Source organism: Pseudochaenichthys georgianus, chromosome 7, assembly GCF_902827115.2.
Source record: "Pseudochaenichthys georgianus chromosome 7, fPseGeo1.2, whole genome shotgun sequence".
Classification (NCBI taxonomy): Eukaryota; Metazoa; Chordata; class Actinopteri; order Perciformes; family Channichthyidae; genus Pseudochaenichthys; species Pseudochaenichthys georgianus.
This window is the reverse complement of record NC_047509.1, coordinates 25,925,715-25,946,510: the sequence shown is the minus strand read 5'-3', so window position 1 is coordinate 25,946,510 and position 20,796 is coordinate 25,925,715. Positions and strand designations below refer to the sequence as shown.

At 41.7% G+C, this 20,796-nt stretch overlaps 2 protein-coding genes across 3 annotated transcripts; one reads left to right on the top strand and one right to left on the bottom strand.

Moving 5' to 3' along the window:
* The first annotated feature begins 1,676 nt into the window (after positions 1–1,676).
* ybx1 (Y box binding protein 1) lies at positions 1,677–6,294 on the top strand. The gene is given in 9 exon segments (XM_034086781.1): positions 1,677–1,994; positions 1,996–2,011; positions 3,840–3,903; positions 4,135–4,168; positions 4,255–4,344; positions 4,452–4,733; positions 5,130–5,215; positions 5,490–5,776; positions 5,951–6,294. Coding segments are annotated over 8 exon segments (1,116 nt in total). The 5' UTR covers positions 1,677–1,691; the 3' UTR covers positions 5,731–5,776; positions 5,951–6,294.
* A 13-nt stretch (positions 6,295–6,307) lies between these two features.
* On the bottom strand, positions 6,308–20,548 carry arhgef16 (Rho guanine nucleotide exchange factor (GEF) 16). Of its 2 annotated transcripts, XM_034086779.2 has the most exons (16): positions 20,383–20,548; positions 19,928–19,990; positions 19,057–19,635; positions 18,503–18,554; positions 17,417–17,580; positions 17,155–17,211; positions 15,721–15,881; positions 11,667–11,819; positions 11,453–11,582; positions 11,094–11,168; positions 10,925–11,017; positions 10,627–10,778; positions 9,427–9,615; positions 8,900–8,970; positions 7,395–7,496; positions 6,308–7,282 (listed from the first exon to the last, which is right to left on the bottom strand). In XM_034086779.2, the coding sequence occupies exons 3-16, from the start codon at positions 19,594–19,596 to the stop codon at positions 7,143–7,145; spliced, it is 2,079 nt and encodes a 692-aa protein (XP_033942670.1). In that variant the 5' UTR covers positions 19,597–19,635; positions 19,928–19,990; positions 20,383–20,548; the 3' UTR covers positions 6,308–7,142. The 2 variants fall into 2 exon arrangements, with proteins under 2 accessions (XP_033942670.1, XP_033942671.1); XM_034086780.2 differs by lacking the exon at positions 19,928–19,990.
* Positions 20,549–20,796: the final 248 nt, after the last annotated feature.

Genomic DNA, 20,796 nt, shown 5'->3' with positions numbered 1-20,796 from the left:
GACCAATTTACAAAAAGCTTAGCATTATTATTAGTTTATCAGGCCCTTTGATTTTAGATGAGAAATCCCTCATATTATTAAATGTGTATTGCAAAACCTAGTCCTTGTCCATGTTTTGAAATTCAAAATGTCATTTAATTATGTTATCATGCTATACCCAGTGTGATATGCATTGTTTTTGGTAGGTTTATATGCTTATGGTCCCCTCGACATGTTTTTCTCTTTAGTGTTGGGTTGCTAATAGATCAAAATGATCATATAGGAATTGTGCAACGATGAATACTTCGACTCTGAATTGGTAATAATTAATCTCAGCTTTATTGCCAGGAAGCAAATAAGGGAAACACTATATAATAAAAGGCACGAGGGTCCTCCAAGGCACACACTCCTGTGCCAAACAATCCTCTGCTGAACTTATGGCTACCTCCTCCTCTCATCCCAGCCATCCATACAAATAGAAGCCACCATACCCCCTCCCCCATCCACGCTCTCCCTCTTCTGCCTTGGACTTCGTTCCCAAGGCACAAAAGAATCCTTTCAGATGGATACTCTGTTCTTAGGCAGGAAGAAGTTTTTTTTGGAGAGTGGGGGGGGGGCTCTCTGGGGACAATTCTAAAGCCCATCTTTGTGTGGGAGAACTGGGTTTAGCCATTAACATCGAGCTCTTCACACATCAGCCAGTGCTCATAAACAGTGCCAGTGGAGCATTAACATGACAATGGGTTGGTTGGTTTCGGGGGGGGGGGGGCTTGTCTCACACTCATCAGCCTGGGTCCGTCTGTTCTGCGCTACTGGAAAATGGAGTAGGTATAATGCCCGCATTTTATTGAGCAAGGCAATGAGAAAGTAACAAATCATATATTATAACATCAGGCTATCGGCTTGTGTGAACCTTTAAAATGTAATCATCAAAGATAAACATGTGCAGTAGGTCGGACAACATTTGAAATGACCTCCCTGTAAATGATATAAAAGACACAATCAAATGTGCTTGGTTAATAAAGTATGAAAGAATATGTTGGTTATTGTTCATCGTGGGTGTTGCGTGTCCCAGAATTACCTTTATTCAATACTGTCAACTGATGATTGTGGCTAATCTCTTACAAAATATTAAAAAATGTCGTTTTTAATACTGATTATTTACAGAAATTCCCTGTTGTGTATGAAGATGGGAATTATGTTGTTCTGTGTTACAGTATACCGATATCGACATTGACAGGGTGTATAAAGGCTGGTGAGAACTTTATGTTATTTGCCGTAGACCAAGATGACCTCTTCTTGTAAATCTGCCGAGGCATCATGTATTTATTAGGGGCACTACCACGGCAACTCAGACAATGCAGCACAATTATAAATATACTATTTACATCATGATCCGCAAATAAAATATGCATGTTATATTTTATTTAAATTAGGTCAGTGATCCCTACCATACTTTCGGTGTAATAATATTTGTAGTTATCACGGTTTGCAGTACTTGAACATTCTGTAAAAATCCGGTAAAAAGACCATCAGCCCTGCAGACACTGTTCCAAAAGTGTCACTGTTATCTGTCTGACTTGTCTGGCTTTGACATCACTGTGGGGCGGTGAGAAGGGACAGGTACATCCCCCTTTAGCCAATCAGATTATCCTCCAACATTATTGACAGTTGCTTCGGTTAACAGGAACGCGTTGGCTTTCTCGTAGCCAATGCGAAGAACATTTGGGCGGGTCCCTGAGCAGGAACATTCCCCAGCACACCATCTCACTCTGCCCAGTTCGATCGGCAACGGGAGCGGAAAGAGGAAAGCAGAGAGCCCCAAGGCAGTAGCCCCCACCACCGCCGGCCCAGGTTACCATCTAGCACCGGGAAACATAGCAGAGAGCCGCCGCCGGCAGAAGCCATTACCAACCAGTAGTAACCATGAGCAGCGAGGCCGAGACACAACAGCCGCCCGATGCCGCTGCCGATGCGGAGAGCCCATCCAGCCCGGCAGCCGAAGCTTCCGCGGTGGATAAGAAGGTCATCGGTAAGACTGGAAATGAGCTAGTTAGCTAACGTGGTTTGGGATACCGTAGAGGCAATGCGCAAAAGCGGCAGTTGCAAGCGTTACCAACCGATCACCGGCTCCGTTAACGGTTGAAAAACCTCGCTAACATTCTGATAAAGCCATCAACGATCATAGGGGAAATCTGCAGATTATACATTAAATGTTAATTTCGGCAAATAGATTTTTTTTTGTTTACTGATAATGTACAATGTGTCAGATGTCTGATAAAGAAACGTTAGTGTTTGAATGTGATATTGACGATGAGCAGTTTTTTTTTTTATCTCAAAGGAAACCAAATAGATAGAGAAGAGAATATGGCCCCACCAGACAAGACATAAAAAAATGACAGTTGGAATGTAGGTCGTTGGTTATCGTAGCAACCTGTACATATCCAATGCTTGGTAATCTATTAAATAGCTGATTAACACCAGTAAGCGTTTGTCAAACTGACATACATTTAAGGTCAGAACAGTGATTTTAGATGTAATCCTGCATTTCAACCGGTTAATCTGTCCTGCTCACCGGCCTTCTAACCTCAAACAGCCGCCTCAGAAATCTATGTTACCGACTGGTCGCCAGAGGAACGACCGTTGAGGTTGTTTAAGGACTCTGGTCTCCACGCCAACGTTAGTGCCATTCTTAACACAAACAAGTTAGGCAAAATCAGTTGGCGTTACACGATAGCTATAATGTATATCAAGCATCATGGTGGCACACCAAGTTATTTCGTAATGCTAATGTGGCCGGCCACGACTACTTTCGTCGAAAGCAAGCTAACGTTAGCTCTTGGCCGTCCCTTTGTTCACACGGAACGGATGGTTCCGCGTTAGTAGATTTTTCTCAACGAATCTCGTAACCCATCAGCAAACTCGTAGCCAACGTGACCTGGCAAAACGATCATAGCGATTCTGGTTCATAGATACATTGGAATATAACTGTCGGTTGTCGAATTTCGCTCTAATGCAGGGGCCTAGAGTTAGCTACTTACCAGGATGATAACGTTAGCTCGTCGGCTAACGAAGCTACATTAGCTATTTACATGGCTGAAGAGGAACGCAAAATGTCCGCCGTAGGATCCCACGGAATTCTTTTGCCATTAAGTTGCCCGTTTAATGAAAAACACAAACCACCATAACACCGCCCTATTTAGTTAAAATCAACCCAATGGTTTATTGTAAATACATGGTACACTGTGTGCTACAGTAGTTTCCGCTTGCTGGCTTTAATCCAAGCACATGGTTGAGACCCCGTTAGCAACTGTGCTAACCAGCCAGCTGGGCTCGCTGCTTGCTAACATATCCGGGCGCGACTCTACCACGTGTGAACGCTCACATACTGAGCAGTGCGGATTACAATGGGACAGTAGGTCTGTAGTAATTGAACTTGCTATGTACCACAGATAATGTAGCATATCTTTTGATATGCTATATTTCAGCATTCTATAAAACGCAGGCATTAATCATTTGGCTGAGACATTAAAGTTCTGCATGTGAAAAAGCGCAGTCATTTCTGGGTCATAATGCTCTTGGTTCATACCTCATACCAAGTGCAGCTGGCACTAAACACCCACAAGTATCACGACCTATAAAAAGAGTGACAGTTGGGAGTTAAATATAACTCCCACATTATCCAGCCATTAGTTTTTTCAGCATCTGTTATTTGATTCCTTATTTGTTACTCATTGGTAGAGGTCTTGTGAAACATGAATTGTCATGTTTGGGGCATGACATTTACACTCCCAGTATCTACAGGCTGAGATAACTTACCACATCTTGGTTAATAATTGTTTTTTTGTGCCTCATTGCAGCAACTAAAGTCTTGGGTACAGTCAAATGGTTCAACGTCAGGAATGGATATGGTTTCATCAATAGGTAAGTAGACTCCACCCCTATCCCCATGCCCCTGATATCATCTATGTGTGTGAAGGAACAGTCTCAATCCTATTATCGCTTTGATTTGCTTACAGAGCTTACATTTGTCTGCTTGTCTCAAGGCTGTTGTTATGCATAGTACTTAACCCTAAGCAGATACATTGTTGCATTCTGTAACAAGATGCTCCTAACTTCCAGTAACTGAGGGTTTTTCTTCCTTTTATCTTTTAGGGATGATACAAAAGAGGACGTTTTTGTACACCAGGTAAGTTTTAGGTAGTGTTTCTTAAATGATGATTTAAAATTATCTTTAATATCAAATCTAACATCTTAACCTGTCATGATTTTTAGACAGCCATCAAAAAGAACAACCCGAGAAAATACCTTCGCAGTGTTGGAGATGGAGAAACTGTGGAGTTTGACGTAGTTGAGGGAGAAAAGGTAAGCCTAGCTTTGTTTGACCCAAAAAATAATTTCAGTATTTAGCTCTTACATTTTTATAAATTATTTTCCTCGATTATAATTTTTGCTATTCTTTTTTCAAAAAGGGAGCCGAGGCGGCAAATGTCACCGGCCCAGAAGGCAGTGCAGTCCAGGGTAGTAAGTATGCTGCTGATCGGAACCGCTTCAGGCGCTATCCCCGAAGAAGGGGCCCTCCCCGCGCTGGAGAATATCCAGACAACTACCAGAGTGACGGAGAGGGTGAGCCAAGCAACGGAGGTCGTGAAAAAGGCAGCCGAGATGGGGGAGAGAGTGCCCCTGAAGGAGAATCCCAGCCACAGCAGCGCAGACCCGCTTATCCCGGCAGACGGCGCTACCCTCCATACTTTGTACGTAGATGCTACCGCCGCTGGCCCGTATACTAACGCATCACGTGGAGAAATGCTTGAGGTACGCCGTCACAGGGCTTCATCCTGAAGCAGGCACCCAGCAGTCCCACTCGGGACACTTTATGTTGATGTTATACACAACACCCTCTCATTTCAACATTCACGTGGTTGTGAGCAAAGAATCTTGGTGTATCGGGGGTCTGGCCAATATTTCGCAAATTGACCAAAATAATCTATGCTGGAGCTACCTGACGTTCTTCTATCAGCCTCAACATTAAGTAGAAATCTGGCCAGTTTCCTTCCAAAGGCCTGTACACTGCATAACAAATATTCAGTTAGACCAGTGTTATCTTTGATGAAAGCTGCGTGTAAGTGGTTTGATCTTTTTGATTTCAGGGAGGCGAGGGCGACGAGAGCCAGGGAGGTCCTGATCAAGGCAAACAACCAGCGAGGCAGAGCTACTACAGAGGCTTCAAACCAAGGTTCAGTCCAAGATTTGCGTGTTGGCTTCATTGGTGAAATGCTTTAACAACGGGAGAGAAAAGCAATGGGCTGTCTACATTTAAAATTAAAATGTTCAATTGACCTTGAAAAACCCCCAAAACAAATGCCATTTTGGATGGAAAAGCTCTCCCTTTGTTGAAGCCCAACCTCAAATTGTAGCTGTGCATTCAAATTTTGCTTGTGTACATTTTTTTCCAAGTTATGTGTTATTGTATATAATTCATTAAAGTAACATTTACTTGTTCACCTCAGGGCTCCACCCCGCCCCAGACCGGCACAGGAAGGCGAGGAGGACAAGGAGAATCAGGGAGGCGAAGGTAGTCAAAACCAACAGCCCCGCCAGCGTCGCTATCGCCGCAACTTCAACTATCGCCGCAGACGTCCACAGGCTGGCGACAAACCCGGCCCAGAAAACAAGGAGGCCAAGACAGGAGGTGACCCACCTGCAGAGAAAACGTCCGCTCCCGAGGCCCAGCAGGGTGGGGCTGAGTAGGAAACAACCTGCCCACCGGCACCTACCATCTTTTACCATCGTCCGGGTGAGTTAATAGCTTCTCCAATAAATCCAACATTTTAGAGCTAAGTTGGGCTAGCTAGACAGTCGTTTCCACCCAAAGGCTATTTAGTGCAGAATCAAGGACACCATCTATTGTTTTATCTACCATCTGGAAAACAGCATACAGAACTAATTTACTATTTTTCTTCTTTTGCAGTTTTTTTGTCAACAAGAAGAAACATCAAACAAGATCTGAGCAATAAAGATTTGACTTGACGATCGTCACAAGCTTGCACCATGCATTTGACCAGATTACCACCGATTGCCTGCAGAATCTATGCAGACTTGTTTTTTTTTTCCATTATTTTTATGTGACAGCTACAAAAAGTTTTGGGGAAACAGCAAATGTTTTTCTAAATCTGTCCTAAGTTTTTACACCAAATGGTTTTTAAAGAAAAAATAGAATTTGATATCTGGTCAGTTTGACATTTTTAAATAACTTTTTATGTATTCAAACATTTTAACAAAATGCAAGCTCAAATAAAAATCCAGAAACCAGGACCATTGTCTCAAGTGTTTGCTTTATTCTTATATTTCAAGTATATTGGCTTTGAACAATGACACCAACTTAATTTATCTTTCAGTTACATAGTATACAGTTAGGTTGGGAGTGTTTTTGCTTTTCAAATATGAATAACGTCAGAACCAAAGCAGTATGTCAAACTGCATCTAATGGTGGTAAATATATATATTTTCTACATTGATTCTGGGTTCACATTTAATACACAAGGTAATAAAGAAACCTACACATGTTGCAGTGATACACGGGATGCAAGAAATCCAACCAACATTTAGCATAAAATCCAGTTACCCAACAGTCATGTAGACTTAAGAGTTCAATGGTGGTGCTCTTAGATTTTTCAATTAAAAGTCCCAGGCTGTATTTCAGGTTCATTGTTTAGAACAGCAAGTAGGTTTTAAATTCACATTCAGAAAGGAAATAAAATGGTTGTGCTGTACAAGTGGGAAGTCCTGCTAAAGTCCTTTCTTTAATGGTTACATAGAAGGTGAACAAAAATACCTTTAAACAGTCTGAGATTTCACTGTCAATTCATCCTGATTGTCATATTTTGAAATAATTGGGTTGGACAGTCTGAAAAGGGTAACATGAAGCTGGCTTGAATCAACCCAGGACCCTCATGGTCACATTGTATTCAACGTGGACAACATAGGTGGCAATTATTTTAGCTTTTCATATCCTGGTAAACAGGTAGTATAGCATTTAGTCATGGAATGTTCAGTACGACACGGAAACAATGCAATCTTACGACACGGAAACAATGCAATCTTAATAACTGAACATAATGGGCGTCACCAGTCTTCTCAATGGTAGTTACTTTGTCCATCTCTCAAACATTGGTCTCTTTGCGCAGGCGCTTCATACGTTGCATGTTGTTTTCAATGGCCATGAGGTCTGTGATCTCTGTGGCACAGGTAGCAGGAAACCAGCCTCTCACTCCATCGCGCATCCTCTCCCCATAGCACCATGCTAGGAAGAGCAGACCAAAGTTACCATCTTAGCACTCTCGTTTTAATATGAATTGTAGTGATGAGCACGGAGGTCTGAAGATGATGCTATGAGAGTATGTGCACACACTCACCTTCCTCTTTCTGCAACAAGATGACAAGCTCAGCCTGTTTCAGCCCCAACTCATCCAGCTCCTTTGGCATGTAGGATTTGTTGGCCTCATACTGTGGAAGACCTGAAACACATTCCCATAATGCAATGTGATTCACACAAAGCTTTTTATGGAAGAGACATCACATTTCTGTATTTAAAGTCTTTGTCTAACAGCATGTTGTACATGGTTCTTGGAGTAGACATAACATACTTCATCCGCATAATTGACATTTGTTCATCAATTACTTAGGGTTACCTTGTATATACATGCCTCACGTCAAACAAAACTAAAATCCTTCACAAAAGGGGAGCCAGGTTTAAAACAGCCAAACAAAACAAACGGATTTACACACTCAAACAACTTAAAATCGTAGTATTGTATATCAGTCATTTGTTCACTAATTCCCAAACATGCATTTTTGCTTAACATACTGAAGCTTTCACAGGTGATCTCATCTGTGCGAGTCCTGACGTGTTCCAAATAGTGAGGTTCAGGGAGAATGCATGCGTTTAAGAACTAGTTCACAAACAACTGATAAAATAAACTTGTATTTTACTGCATGAACAAGATTTAGTTTTGATCAAATGTGCTGTAATTGAACGCAGCCCAATCAAGGTTTCTCAATTTTTTGATTCTTTGCTTCCTGTTTAAGAAACGTTTTCTTCAAGGTTAAAAGATGATATGGTGAGATAACAGAGAGACACTCATGTTAAACTAAAGCCATTATGCAAACAGCCTCTGTGGATGGGGATTGTGAAGGTGGTAGTTCGAATGATGCAAGTGACATAATATCAAAAGGGCTTGTAGATCTTTAAACAAGAGTATTACTTCTTTAAAGAGTTTGTATCAGCGGTTTATTGTCACAGAATAACAAAAATATAGATCAGATGTTCCTGCAGTAGATGCACACTTTATTTTTGTTAATAGTACATGATGAGGGCAATTAGCATTTTTCTGTGCTCTCTGACTGCTTATTTAATCAAACAAATATGTTGTGTGTTATCCAAAATTCTGTGCATTTGCCGTTGGACCAATATGTATAATTCTGAATGACTGCTTCACATCTGTTTGGTTTTAAAAATGGTTCTGTGGATGTCCAAGGCACATACTGTAGGATCACATAGTCCGACATCGGTTTCTTATATATGCAGGGTGAGAGCGAAATGGGATTAATAATGCTTTTTATTTCAATATATTCTATTGTAAAAAACCTTGTAAACCCTGAGTCAGGATTCAAATAGATAGAACATTTGTAGTTTAAATCTCTGGAGAAAAGATCAAACCTAAGCAGCGGTATTAGTAGTGCGAATAGGACTGACTAGAAATTGTTTCATGACTAATTAATAATTTACACATGAAAGGTAAGAAACAGATTTTTATTTTTATTAATTGTCACTTTTTAAAAAACACTATAACTGGTTAGGCTGAAGGAATGCTGCATTTACAAAGGGGTTCCTCCCTTTGTAAACAACCTGCTGACTTACCATCTTTGCAGGTTAAGACTCCTGCCTGCTTGTGTTCTGTGAGAGCAACTATCCAACGTGCCCGATCCACCCTTGGAAACGGAGATAAAAAATACGGTGAAATATGTTGAACGTATTGTACATCTGATAACACAAAAATTCAGTTTCTTACGAGTGCTTTATGAAAAGGAGCATGTAAGGTTGCAAGTAAAACTTCTGTCAGTAGAGGGAGACAAACGCAAAACATCAGACATGGTTTCCCTTAAGGATGTTCCATGAGCCATGATAGCGTGTGAATGTGATATTAAAAAAAAATCAATATAGTTTGCCACCTTAATCTTAACCACCAATATTTAGTGCAAGCGAGATTGTATTTGCAGATATGTAGCCAGTTTGTTACAGAAAAATGTTTCCTCTCCAGACCTTATTATTAAATAATACCTGTATATACTACTTATACTTAAACCTTGAGTTTTTCAAACATATAGGGTTAACAACGGTGCTTATTATGTAAAGTTCTTGGCTGATGGGGATGAGAGCGGCTGTACCTGGACTCGGCCACCAGGGAGATCTGCTCCGCTCTGCTGTCGCTGTTCTTGCTCATCAGCAGCTTGAAGGACAGATAGTGGCTGGAGCTGTTTTTGGAGGGTGGAGACATCCGTCCTTCTGCCTCCTCCACCACCTCCACCTCCACATTCTCCAAAGTAGCGTAGTCCATCACCACAAAGCTCTCCTCACTGAAAAAACAAATGTATATTACTCATATTTTCTTTTAAATCATCCACAGCTATAATGGGAATTTAAGTGTTTGCCCACCCAGCCAATAGTGTATTAACACATTCAAACGACATTCCGTTATATGCCAATAGCAGCAGACTGGCTTGCAGTCTCCACTTAACAAGCTGAAAATGACTGCAGTGTTGTGGGAAGCGTATTCCTCAGTGCTGACATTGTTTTGTTTCTCCCTAACTCAAAACAGAAAACTGTAGTCTGTCGAGCAGACACGCTGAATGCAAGATTGAAGAATCTCAAGTATGCAAGCACAACATCCAGGCTGTCTTCTTTCTCTGTCCCCTTCCACTCATTTAAATCTGTTCCTTATGTTGTCAGCAGCTGGATCTACTCAGTGTCCACAGGGTCCAGCAGGAGAAGTGCACAAAGCTCATGAAATGCTTCAAAATATGGTCTCAGTCTGCATTTTACCCACTGGTCTCTTTTTGAATCTAAAGTGAGAGTAATTAGGAGTGTAAAAGAAGCTTTACATTTCAATCACATCACTTCCTGTCCTAGTGTTTTATTATGAGAGGCTGAATGAATATGAAGTGATCCTATTAGAATGAATACATGCTGAAGAATAGGCTTGTCATTATCATAACATTGTTGACTTATTATCCAGCACTCCTGGGGTGTTACTTGTATCATTAATATTCAATTGAACTGCAATGTTTGTTAACAGCAATCTTATTTATTTGGTTGTGTGGTTTTTATCCTCTTAATGTTTAATTTATTACGCATTTTCTTAAGAATTAAGATGCAATGTTATATACATGCCATTTTATTGTCTTGTGGCATAAAATAGTCTTTAAATTAATATTGTTTATTAAAATAAATTCCGGACCAATTTATCATTCAGCAAGAGGTATCCTGACAGTCCTTTTGGAAAAACTTTTTTTTTAAAGATATGTCTTCCACTTAATATGATTTCATACATTGAGTAAGCAGAGAACTCTGTATTTGATCCCACTGACCTCTTCTTCTTTGTGACGATGAGCACGTCGTTGAAGAGGAACAGGTAGTAGCTCCGGTTGCTGAAGGCCCTCCAGATGCTGAGCTCCTCGCTGCAGAGGGCCAGCTCCCCACGCTTCTTTAGCCACCGCGACGACGACACCAGAGGAAATGGCTGCAGGGGGGGGACACAAGTTATCATCTCAGGTCAGAAAACAGAATATGCATCACAACTGCATGATTGGAATCGATGCAAAGCTTGATCGAAGTTCCAATATGCAATTTCCCCTCAAGATGTTTTGTTGCAGAAACAAAACTTACTTTGATTTTACCAAAGTCCATGAGTTTCTGCATGGTGTACATCTGCTCTGTTCTCTCCATTCGTTGAGCTCCATCATTGCAGCTGGTGACCAACTGTAGAAATAACAATCAAACATCAATGATAACCCAAAACCAATTGACATTAAAGAGTGTTTCACAACATCTCTACCTTGCTGATGGCGTGCAGCGACCAGACAGCAGCGAAGTACTCCGCCGTCTTGTCTGGAGTTTTCTGGCAGATTGTCTGTGAGGGGAGACAACAGTTACGAAACCTTTAACATATCAGTTATTTATGTACCGCGGGTAAAACAACCTCTCAATGTGTAGCTAAAAATAATCAATTATGTAACATTAACCCTAGTTTAGATGTGCGTATAGTTGTGTGGATATGTTTCCCCAAAAATGTCTCTATGATGCATAAATATGTGGACTTAACAAGTAGGAAGAAATAGCTAGTGTGTCTCTCAGACTCCTACACTGTGTTTTCAAATATGTCAATCATGTTGTCAAAATGAAGGTTAAACTGACGTCCAGCAGCAGGGGCAGTCTGGTGACTCGCTGCATGGGAAGGATGAGGAAAGAGATCATGGGCAGGGCTCCACATTCACTGCTCGCTTCAATCTGGTTCAGGGTCTCTTTGAACGCAGTGTTACTGGTCCTACAGATGGAATAAACAGGGAAGTTCAGCAAATTCAGAAAATACAGTATCAGCTCAGCTGTTACAGTTTGTGTTGCCCCTCACAGCAGCTTCTGCAGCGTCCTCTGCTGGAAAGTCTCGTTGGAGCAGTACACGATGTAGGGCTCAAAGTGGTGGGCAGCGTGGTTCTGAACAATATCGCTAATGTCCCTGATCACCGGGTTGTCAGAGTGACGCCGTTCAAGGTCCTCAAAAAACCTGAAAATGGAGATAGAGAGAGAGAGGGAGGGGGGGGTAAGTAAAGAAGTGAATATACTGTGTTTTCCCTCCCACGGATTAATTACCTGAGCAGGATACACACAGCTGAAACAGGTACAACAGTATACTATGAAGCAGGGCCGGCCCTCGGCATAGGCAGTATAGGCGAATGCTAAGGGTGCATCAACCCATAGGGGGCGCCGAAAATTGAAAAAACAAAAAAAAAGTTAGAAATAAAAAAAAAATATTTTTACTTTATTTCATAACAACACAATTTCCCGAGTTTGGATCAACAAAGTACATCTTATTATCTTATACTAACAGAACTACGCCTATATTGCGTACAGCACCCATAAACTATGGCACCCCCCCCAAAATCAAGTTGAACCCCCCAGCCCCAGTAAAACCAAAGGTTTTTGTGAAATTGTTTCTTTTTTTAAATAATGGTTTTAGTGTGCAATTATAGGTTTTAATATTGTATTTGTATTAATTTAAAATAAATCAAAACTCCCAAAAAACGTACACAGCTTCTGTGTGCTTTTATTAACATTGGAATTACTGTGTAAGCGGCCGCGAGGGGGGGGGGGGGGGGAGCTTTAGAGAGCTCTCTCCTGAAAGACTGAGCGGCTCTGATAACCTCAGCTCAGTGAGGTAAAGGCACATCTTTATATGATTATTATAGTTATAACAAAATAAGAGAACAGGTGAAAAACAGGTATAAAATACTGACAGTACAAAAAAGTTGTTATTAATAAACAAGGAATACAGTTTGAAAGGAGTGATTTGGTAAAATATCCATAAAGAAAAAGAAAATCTGCTTCCAGTTCTGTTTCATCTGGGTGTTGAGAGGTGTTTCCATAGAGCTCCTAATGTTGCTCTCAAAGTGCACCAGCTTGATGCTTTCAACTTCAATATAAAAAAACAAAAGTCTTCCCGAGGGTGCATGCCCCCGGACCCCCTAGAGGAGGCCCCCCACACTTAGTGAGTGTCTGCATTTGGGGGGGGGGGGGGGGGGGGGCAGCTAAAATCTTGCCTAGGGCGGAAAATTGGTCAGGGCCGGCCCTGCTATGAAGTCACCTTAAGGTCATAAGGTTTCATCGGATTTTGTAAACATTGACTGTAAACCACCTTATTTGTACTATTGATCTTTTCAAAAATATTCAGACAATGAGATTTTTGAATGACATTCATCAGTTAACTGGATATAATGACTAAGTGGAAAAGCCAAACAATACAGCAACGTGCCCAGTCTGGAAAGTTTAGCAAATTAATCGTCTTTACTATAGTGCAACCAGGAGAATACCACATGTAGGCCATATTGAAATATCAACAATCTAAGATGATATTGAGTCTAATAGTAATGTTTGGTAAGGTTTGTATGTGTTGTGTCACATGAAGAAGTTATTCAAGCCTGAATTTTGAAAACAAAAGACATCCTTCTTCATTTAATTGTTGGATTCTGAAAAATGTGCAGTCCAGAAAGATCCTGAAAGCACACAGGCTGATAGTCTAATCTGTCAATGCAGTAACATACTAAACTCTGCTCTACTATAAGATCCAGGTGAAGCTCTCTGTTCAAGCATTGTAAAGGCTTTCCATTATCTGCATTATTAGAAAAGGATAAATGACTTGCAGCCCAACCCTTGCTTAGGGACTTTTTAAAAAAAGGAGTAAAATGACACCTGGAAAGCAGCCCAACCCACGAAGCAAAGTAAGGACACACATTCACACACAGATACTGCGAGTCAGATCACAGCTCCTGGGACACTTTCTGCCTTCTAGTTTCACAGATCCGGTTTTACATTGAGTCGTAGAACTAGAGGATTAAAGATAAGAGTTTTTCTTGCTGCTAAAACTGGATTCTATTTTCATTCAAAATAATGTAACCAACAAAAGCACACAGCAACACAGGCCGCTCTCAGGCACATTAACACTGCAAAGCCGGGAAGAACAAGCAAGGCAGCAAAAACCAGTTTGGCCAGCATGTTTTAACACGTTGATGGGGCCTTCAGGATACTGAAAACATACTTGGGGCAAATACTCTACCTGAAACTTTAAATCAACAACTGCTTCAAACAACATATCAGTGGGAAAACAACATTAACTGTGCGACAAAAAACTTAGTGTGCAGCCCTTTTAAACATGTGTACAGTGGGGCAAACAAGTATTTAGTCAGCCACCAATTGTGCAAGTTCTCCCACTTAAAAAGATGAGAGGCCTGTAATTTTCATCCTAGGTACACTTCAACTATGAGAGACAGCATGGGGGGAAAGAATCCAGGAAATCACATTGTAGGATTTTTAATGAATGAATTGCTAAATTCCTCAGTAAAATAAGTATTTGGTCACCTACAAACAAACAAGATTTCTGGCTCTCACAGACCTGTAACTTCTTCTTTAAGAGCCTCCTCTGTCCTCCACTTGTTAACTGTATTAATGGCACCTGTTTGAACTCGTTATCAGTATAAAAGACACCTGTCCACAACCTCAAACAGTCACACTCCAAACTCCACTATGGCCAAGACCAAAGAGCTGTCAAAGGACACCAGAAACAAAATGGTAGACCTGCACCAGGCTGGGAAGACTGAATCTGCAATAGGTAAGCAGCTTGGTGTGAAGAAATCAACTGTGGGAGCAATTATTAGAAAATGGAAGACATACAAGACCACTGATAATCTCCCTCGATCTGGGGCTCCACGCAAGATCTCACCCCGTGGGGTCAAAATGATCACAAGAACGGTGAGCAAAAATCCCAGAACCACACGGGGGAACCGTCAATGACCTGCAGAGAGCTGGGACCAAAGTAACAAAGGCTACCATCAGTAACACACTACGCCGCCAGGGACTCAAATCCTGCAGTGCCAGACGTGTCCCCCTGCTTAAGCCAGTACATGTCCAGGCCCGTCTGAAGTTTGCTAGAGAGCATTTAGATGATCCAGAAGAGGATTGGGAGAATGTCATATGGTCAGATGAAACCAAAATAGAACTTTTTGGTAAATACTCAACTCGACGTGTTTGGAGGAGAAAGAACGCTGAGTTGCATCCAAAGAACACCATACCTACTGTGAAACATGGGGGTGGAAACATCGTGCTTTGGGGCTGTTTTTCTGCAAAGGGACCAGGACGACTGATCCGTGTAAAGGAAAGAATGAATGGGGCCATGTATCGTGAGATTTTGAGTGACAACCTCCTTCCATCAGCAAGGGCATCGAAGATGAAACGTGGCTGGGTGTTTCAGCATGACAATGATCCCAAACACACCGCCCGGGCAACGAAGGAGTGGGTTCGTAAGAAGCATGTCAAGGTCCTGGAGTGGCCTAGCCAGTCTCCAGATCTCAACCCCATAGAAAATCTTTGGAGGGAGTTGAAAGTCCGTGTTGCCCAGCGACAGCCCCAAAACATCACTGCTCTAGAGGAGATCTGCATGGAGGAATGGGCCAAAATACCAGCAACAATGTGTGAAAACCTTGTGAAGACTTACAGAAAACGTTTGACCTCTGTCATTGCCAACAAAGGGTATATAACAAAGTATTGAGATGAACTTTTGTTATTGACCAAATACTTATTTTCCACCATAATTTGCAAATAAATTCTTTAAAAATCAGACAATGTGATTTTCTGGATTTTTTTTTCCTCTCATTTTGTCTCTCATAGTTGAGGTATACCTAGGATGAAAATTACAGGCCTCTTTCATCTTTTTAAGTGGGAGAACTTACACAATTGGTGGCTGACCAAATACTTTTTTGACCCACTGTAGATACAGTATGCAGATAATCAGTCCATTACAATGCTTTACACACTGATAACATCAGATCCTTTTTGTATGTGGCAAAAACCCTTTCCTAGCTTTAGTTTCCCACCACACACTCACAAACAATAGAGTAAGCCTATGTTGTGCCCACCTTTTGCTGACTTGGTGAATAACAGAGATGTTGGAGAAGAGGTGATGGTGCTCTGTGGCTGTCATTGTTTTCTTCAGAGCTTCACTACTCTTAAAGTGACGCACCAGGATGCCCAGGCTGTGCAGATACGAATGCTCCGATGTGATTATCTCGAAAATGGCCTGTAAGAAGACCATAAATAAAAGGATCCACAAACATTACAACATGCACTTTATTCCTGCTTAAACTGTTAATAACAACATGTGATGCTGTTATTGTTTGATCCCTGAGGGTATGTTATTTTTGGCAGAGGTTTTGATTTACTTCATATATTGGGTTCTTTTTAGATTTCCTAGAATTCCTTTGAACGAGAATCCAAATAAATGGCCTCTGCTTTTGCAGGTTTTAAACAAAAACAATGTGCAATAGACCCGTCTCTTACACAAATAATCAATATGCTGTGAATTAAATGAGTTCTGGTCATTTAAATTCTGTATATCCGACATTTACTGCTGTTCTTACTGGATGTTTTAGAATAGACTGAAACTGGATTATTGAAGGACATCAGCTACCTATACCAGCAGACTTCCAAACATATCAGCAGTGGTTAAATAGTAGCAGTGTTGTGGTTTTTACTGTATGACAGTATGTATGAAAACATTGAAATGGAGGGCTGAGGTAATCTCTCCTGTTTTTGGTCAGGATCTGATAAGTGAGCCATCAGGTTGCGATGACATCACCTCCTGTAAAAGCCAAGTGTCCTCAGACAGGACCAAAGGGCAGTAGCTGAGCTAAATCAAGAACACATATCTCTGAAAATCTTACACCAACATTAATGTTGACGTTTCTCACAAAGTAGCAGTAAATGATAGTCTGTCTGGATGACCTGGTAAAGCTCTTCTCCATCTGAACAATGGTGGGGAGATTTATTTCCTGATTTAATAGGAAAGCAGTGTGTTTAGTTCATTTCAGTTAGCCCAAAACTTAAGCAAAATGATTTTATGCCCGTAAAAGTAACAGTAAATTAGTCAAGTACTAAAGCTGAATATAAGGGGACTAAAGGTACAGAGTGAGACAAGCAGCTGCTCAGCAGACGGACTGAGTGTGATCACACTGGCAGGGTGTGGCTTTATTCAAGGCCTGCAGTGCACACAGGGTAGACCTTTGATATTGACACATGTGTTGTTAGACTGAAGGGGAAATCCAACGTCAGATAGTTTCACACTGTAGAGATGGCGCCAGTCTGTGATGTTAAAAACTGCTTTCTACAAGTTATTTTGTAATGAAATTTAACTGCCATACTGAAATTACGTTTTCTATGTCTAGTAGTGTATTGTCTATAGAACTGTCGGTATTTGTTCCTCTCATATCAACGTTCTTTTCTCCCTTTGTGACTGGACATTTATAGGCATACTTTGAATGCATACCTGAACACACACATACAAACACACTTACCTCTTGTCTCTTTCTCTCCAGAGGTGAGATCAATGTCAGGATACCCGTGTCCCTCACCTTTGTAAGAGATACAAGAAAACTAATCTTAAACTTTGCATTCCGCTTTATATTCGAGATTAAGCTTGTTTTGAAAATGGTGGAAATGTCAAGACTCTATCCAGACAAGCTTTATGGGTATTCTGGAATCTAGAGCAAACTAATAATCAGACTTCTTTGACTCCCTCAATGTGTATTGTGTTTGTCAGTGCAGTGGGGGGTTTACCTGAGGCAGCTGGCTCCACGTGAGCTGTACGGGCCGGTAGCTCTTCACCACGATGCCCTGGTCCTCCACTGGAGGCTCCACCACCACAAAATCGTCCAGCAGCTCGTCCTGGTTGGTGGAGTGCAGCCCTCGCTCTTGGATCTCCTGGTAGAGGCGCGGTGTAGCTGTGATCGCATCAACAAACACTTCAGTTATGTCTTAGTTAGCGGACATTATTTCAGAATTTAAAGTCACGTAAAAAACTATTTTCATGATTATAGACGCAGGAAAATCACAGCAAATTCCCAAAAAGCATAGTTGGAAAGGGTGAAAATACAGTACGTCATTTCTTAACCGAGTTATTTCTCTCACAACAGGCTAATGCATGAAGGATTATGATGTAATTCACCCATAAATCTGTCGGATGCCTTTGAATTGAGTTATTTGTCTTTATTTTGTTAAGTGTTTAATATGACAATGAGTAACTTTGCAGATTAAAGTGTGGGAGGTGAGGAGGCATCTGTTTGGAACAAAGTGACAGGGTTAGTTCGATTGAAATGCAGATTTATGCCAGCAGTGGGTGTTAGTTAGTGAAAGATCACAGGTTCTATTCTCACAGTGTTTAATGTGGATGTGAAGCTGATGATGAGTTGAGATGGAAATTGGTCATCTTGTTTTTCTGAGATGACCAATCCTTCATCCTACAAATATTGAGCCCCACCTCTTACAAGTGACAAACAGCTCTTTAATCAAACCTTCTCATGCCTGCATCTTGATAGCTCAAAGCCAAACAGGAGAAGTGGCAGTGTGTTGAAGGAGGAGCGTTTAGTTTCAACACTAAACTAAACCCAGCTATCTGACATTCAGCATGATGGGAACATTCAGAGTGAATGATTTCCTGTTCTGTCCTCTCCTGATGCCTCAAGGGATCTTTTCTACGCTATGACAGATTTGATTGCATCCAGCTATAAAGTTCAGTTTTAGGCTTTACATTTTGAATTGAGAACACATTCAACACCAAAAAAACGCCATAGGCAGTACTATTTCCAATCTATTTGTGTTCTTATAGCAAAATTAGAGAAATGGACAGAGTGACACATTACATACCATCTTTGAAGGACCCACGCTTGTTCTGGTTCCTCTTTCTCCCCAGGGTTCTCTAAAGGGGAGACAGCAGTGAAGTGTTTAACGCTGTAGAATGCATATGTCTCAATAACACTTTATTAGACCTTTTTCCCCAGAAATGTTCTTTTCTTTTCAGCACATCTTTTAATCCCTAAATGAAGATTTTTGTTTAAGTATACTCCTGTAAACACTATGGGGCCTTCCTCCACACGTAGTGGTCTGGAAGATAGGAAACAGTTGTGGGAACACGCCATCGACATCACTATAATTTAACAGAGGTCACTGCCAATGCTAATGGCTATGCCGACTGTGACATATGAGGCTATTGGAAAACTTAAACTAAAGGATATAACTGGCATCAAACTTGGCACTTTCATCTAGAATGTTGCTTCTGTTAGTTCTCTATTACAACAATCATAATTTACTTTGTACAGTAATTGTTATTAGACAACCTCAACTACAAATTCCAGGAAATCGATGAGTTTATGATAAAGTAACATAGTACAATACTGCCCTTTGACCCCATCCCTGTGTACCTTGCGTCCAGGACCAGGACTGGCTGCTCGGTGCTCTTTGACAGGTTTCAGCGTGGATGCGGCCCCCTGTCCCGACGCCATGGCCTCAATGTCCAGGCTGGTCACGGCCGCTCTGTATGACTTGTTCCTGCGGTTCCTTCTCAAAGCAAAGCCGTCTCCATCACTGTCATAATCCTCCCAGGACAAATCTGGCCCCTGAGTTGAGTGGCGGCTCCGGGTCGCACTGGTGGAGTTCTCCAGTCCCACAGGGAAGGTCACCACGGTGGTGTGGTGGCGGACTTTATGCCGGCTGGCCAACTTCTTTGGGATGAGCTGGTTTTTGCCAACTTTCCGTGCTGCAGGACTCTGGGTGCTCAACACCACCTGCTGAGGCACCACCAGCCTGTCTACTACATCTTCCTGTGGTCGGGGTGTTTCAGATTGGGGTGTAGGGGAGCAATCATCTCCAGGCTCAGATATATGGAGTTCTGTGGAGAAGACGCTCTCCAGAATTAGAGGGGCCTGGTGGCCCATGCAGCTGTCTGACTGGCTGTTGGACATGGTGCCTCCCGCCTCCCGGTCTATTGAGCTCTGCAGCACCTACAACATTGAAGGAGGGTAAAATGACTTTACTTCAAGTTCAAACTACATGCAGCGAACATGTACAAACCAGCACCTTAAATGGAAACATGAGTAATAATCAGCAGGAGTAATATAAGTCTCTCTTGTCTTGATGACCCTAAAATACCACCAGTGACCTACAGTGGGGCTCCAAGATGTAGACCCATCAGAGAACAGAGCCTCTTATCCAATTCCCAACTTACACACTCCCAGTCAGACGGTTGTGTCTCAGTCCTAAAACTCCTAACAAGGGACTCAACCCGTGACTCACCGCTCACTCCTACACTGCACTTGTCCACACCAAAGCCCACAGGGGAGACCTGCTACAGCAAATCTGTGCGCAACAGAAACGAGAAGAAAAACGTATTCACTCTTTCTTTATGACGAATATACCCCAAACCTGTGCAAAGAGTAGCCTGTTTAAAGTGTAAACAAGTTATTATCCAGGCCCATGTCATTATAGTGACAGTGTCAATATTAGATACATTCACAACAGAGTTAAAAAAAGCTCTTACAGCAGTTTTGAAATACAGTTGCGCCTCAAGAGGAATACAAAAAGTTGCTTGCTCTTTCTGTTCACTCGCACCCCGATTGTCAAATAACTTCGCTCCTTGTAAGAAGGATTAGGGTGGGAGAAAAAAATGTCTGCCTCACATTCCCATGGTTCATAACAGCGAGGTGAAACGCAGTTCAGCAAACACTGAGATTGTGATTAGGCTTTCTTACCTGTGCGAGGTGACCATACAAACACCAGCCTTCGTATTGAATGATATCCGTCCTCAGTCCGTCCTCAGGGGGCTGCTGTCCGGAGCGTGCTTAAGTGCGGCTTTCAGTAGCAGAAGTAGTCCTCCGCTGCACTCTGTCACTATTTCTTCTTACTCACTCACTTCCTCCTCTGTTTGCAGGCGCCCATTAAGCCGCGCTGCCTACGTCACCGCAGGTAAGCAATCAATCATCGCAAACGGACAATTATTCGAAGCAGGTAGGGGCTTGCATTTGCGGAAGCATTTATTCACAGATAAGCATCTTTAATATTTAAATGAAGATGGTGTTACTGTCGCTGGATAATTCAATAATCCGGTTTGGCAAGATAAGAGGGCAAGATTTCCATTAAAGTATTTAAAACGTCAGAGTTTGACT

Excerpts from the sequence above, each read along its gene's own strand:
- arhgef16 (XM_034086779.2), bottom strand. The coding sequence starts at position 19,596 with ATGTCCAACAGCCAGTCAGACAGCTGCATGGGCCACCAGGCCCCTCTA. Across the intron at positions 17,581-18,502 it reads GCGTGGGTCCTTCAAAGATG|CTACACCGCGCCTCTACCAG; the intron begins GTATGTAATGTG and ends ATGCGATCACAG. Across the intron at positions 7,283-7,394 it reads CTTGTTGCAGAAAGAGGAAG|CATGGTGCTATGGGGAGAGG; the intron begins GTGAGTGTGTGC and ends TGCTCTTCCTAG.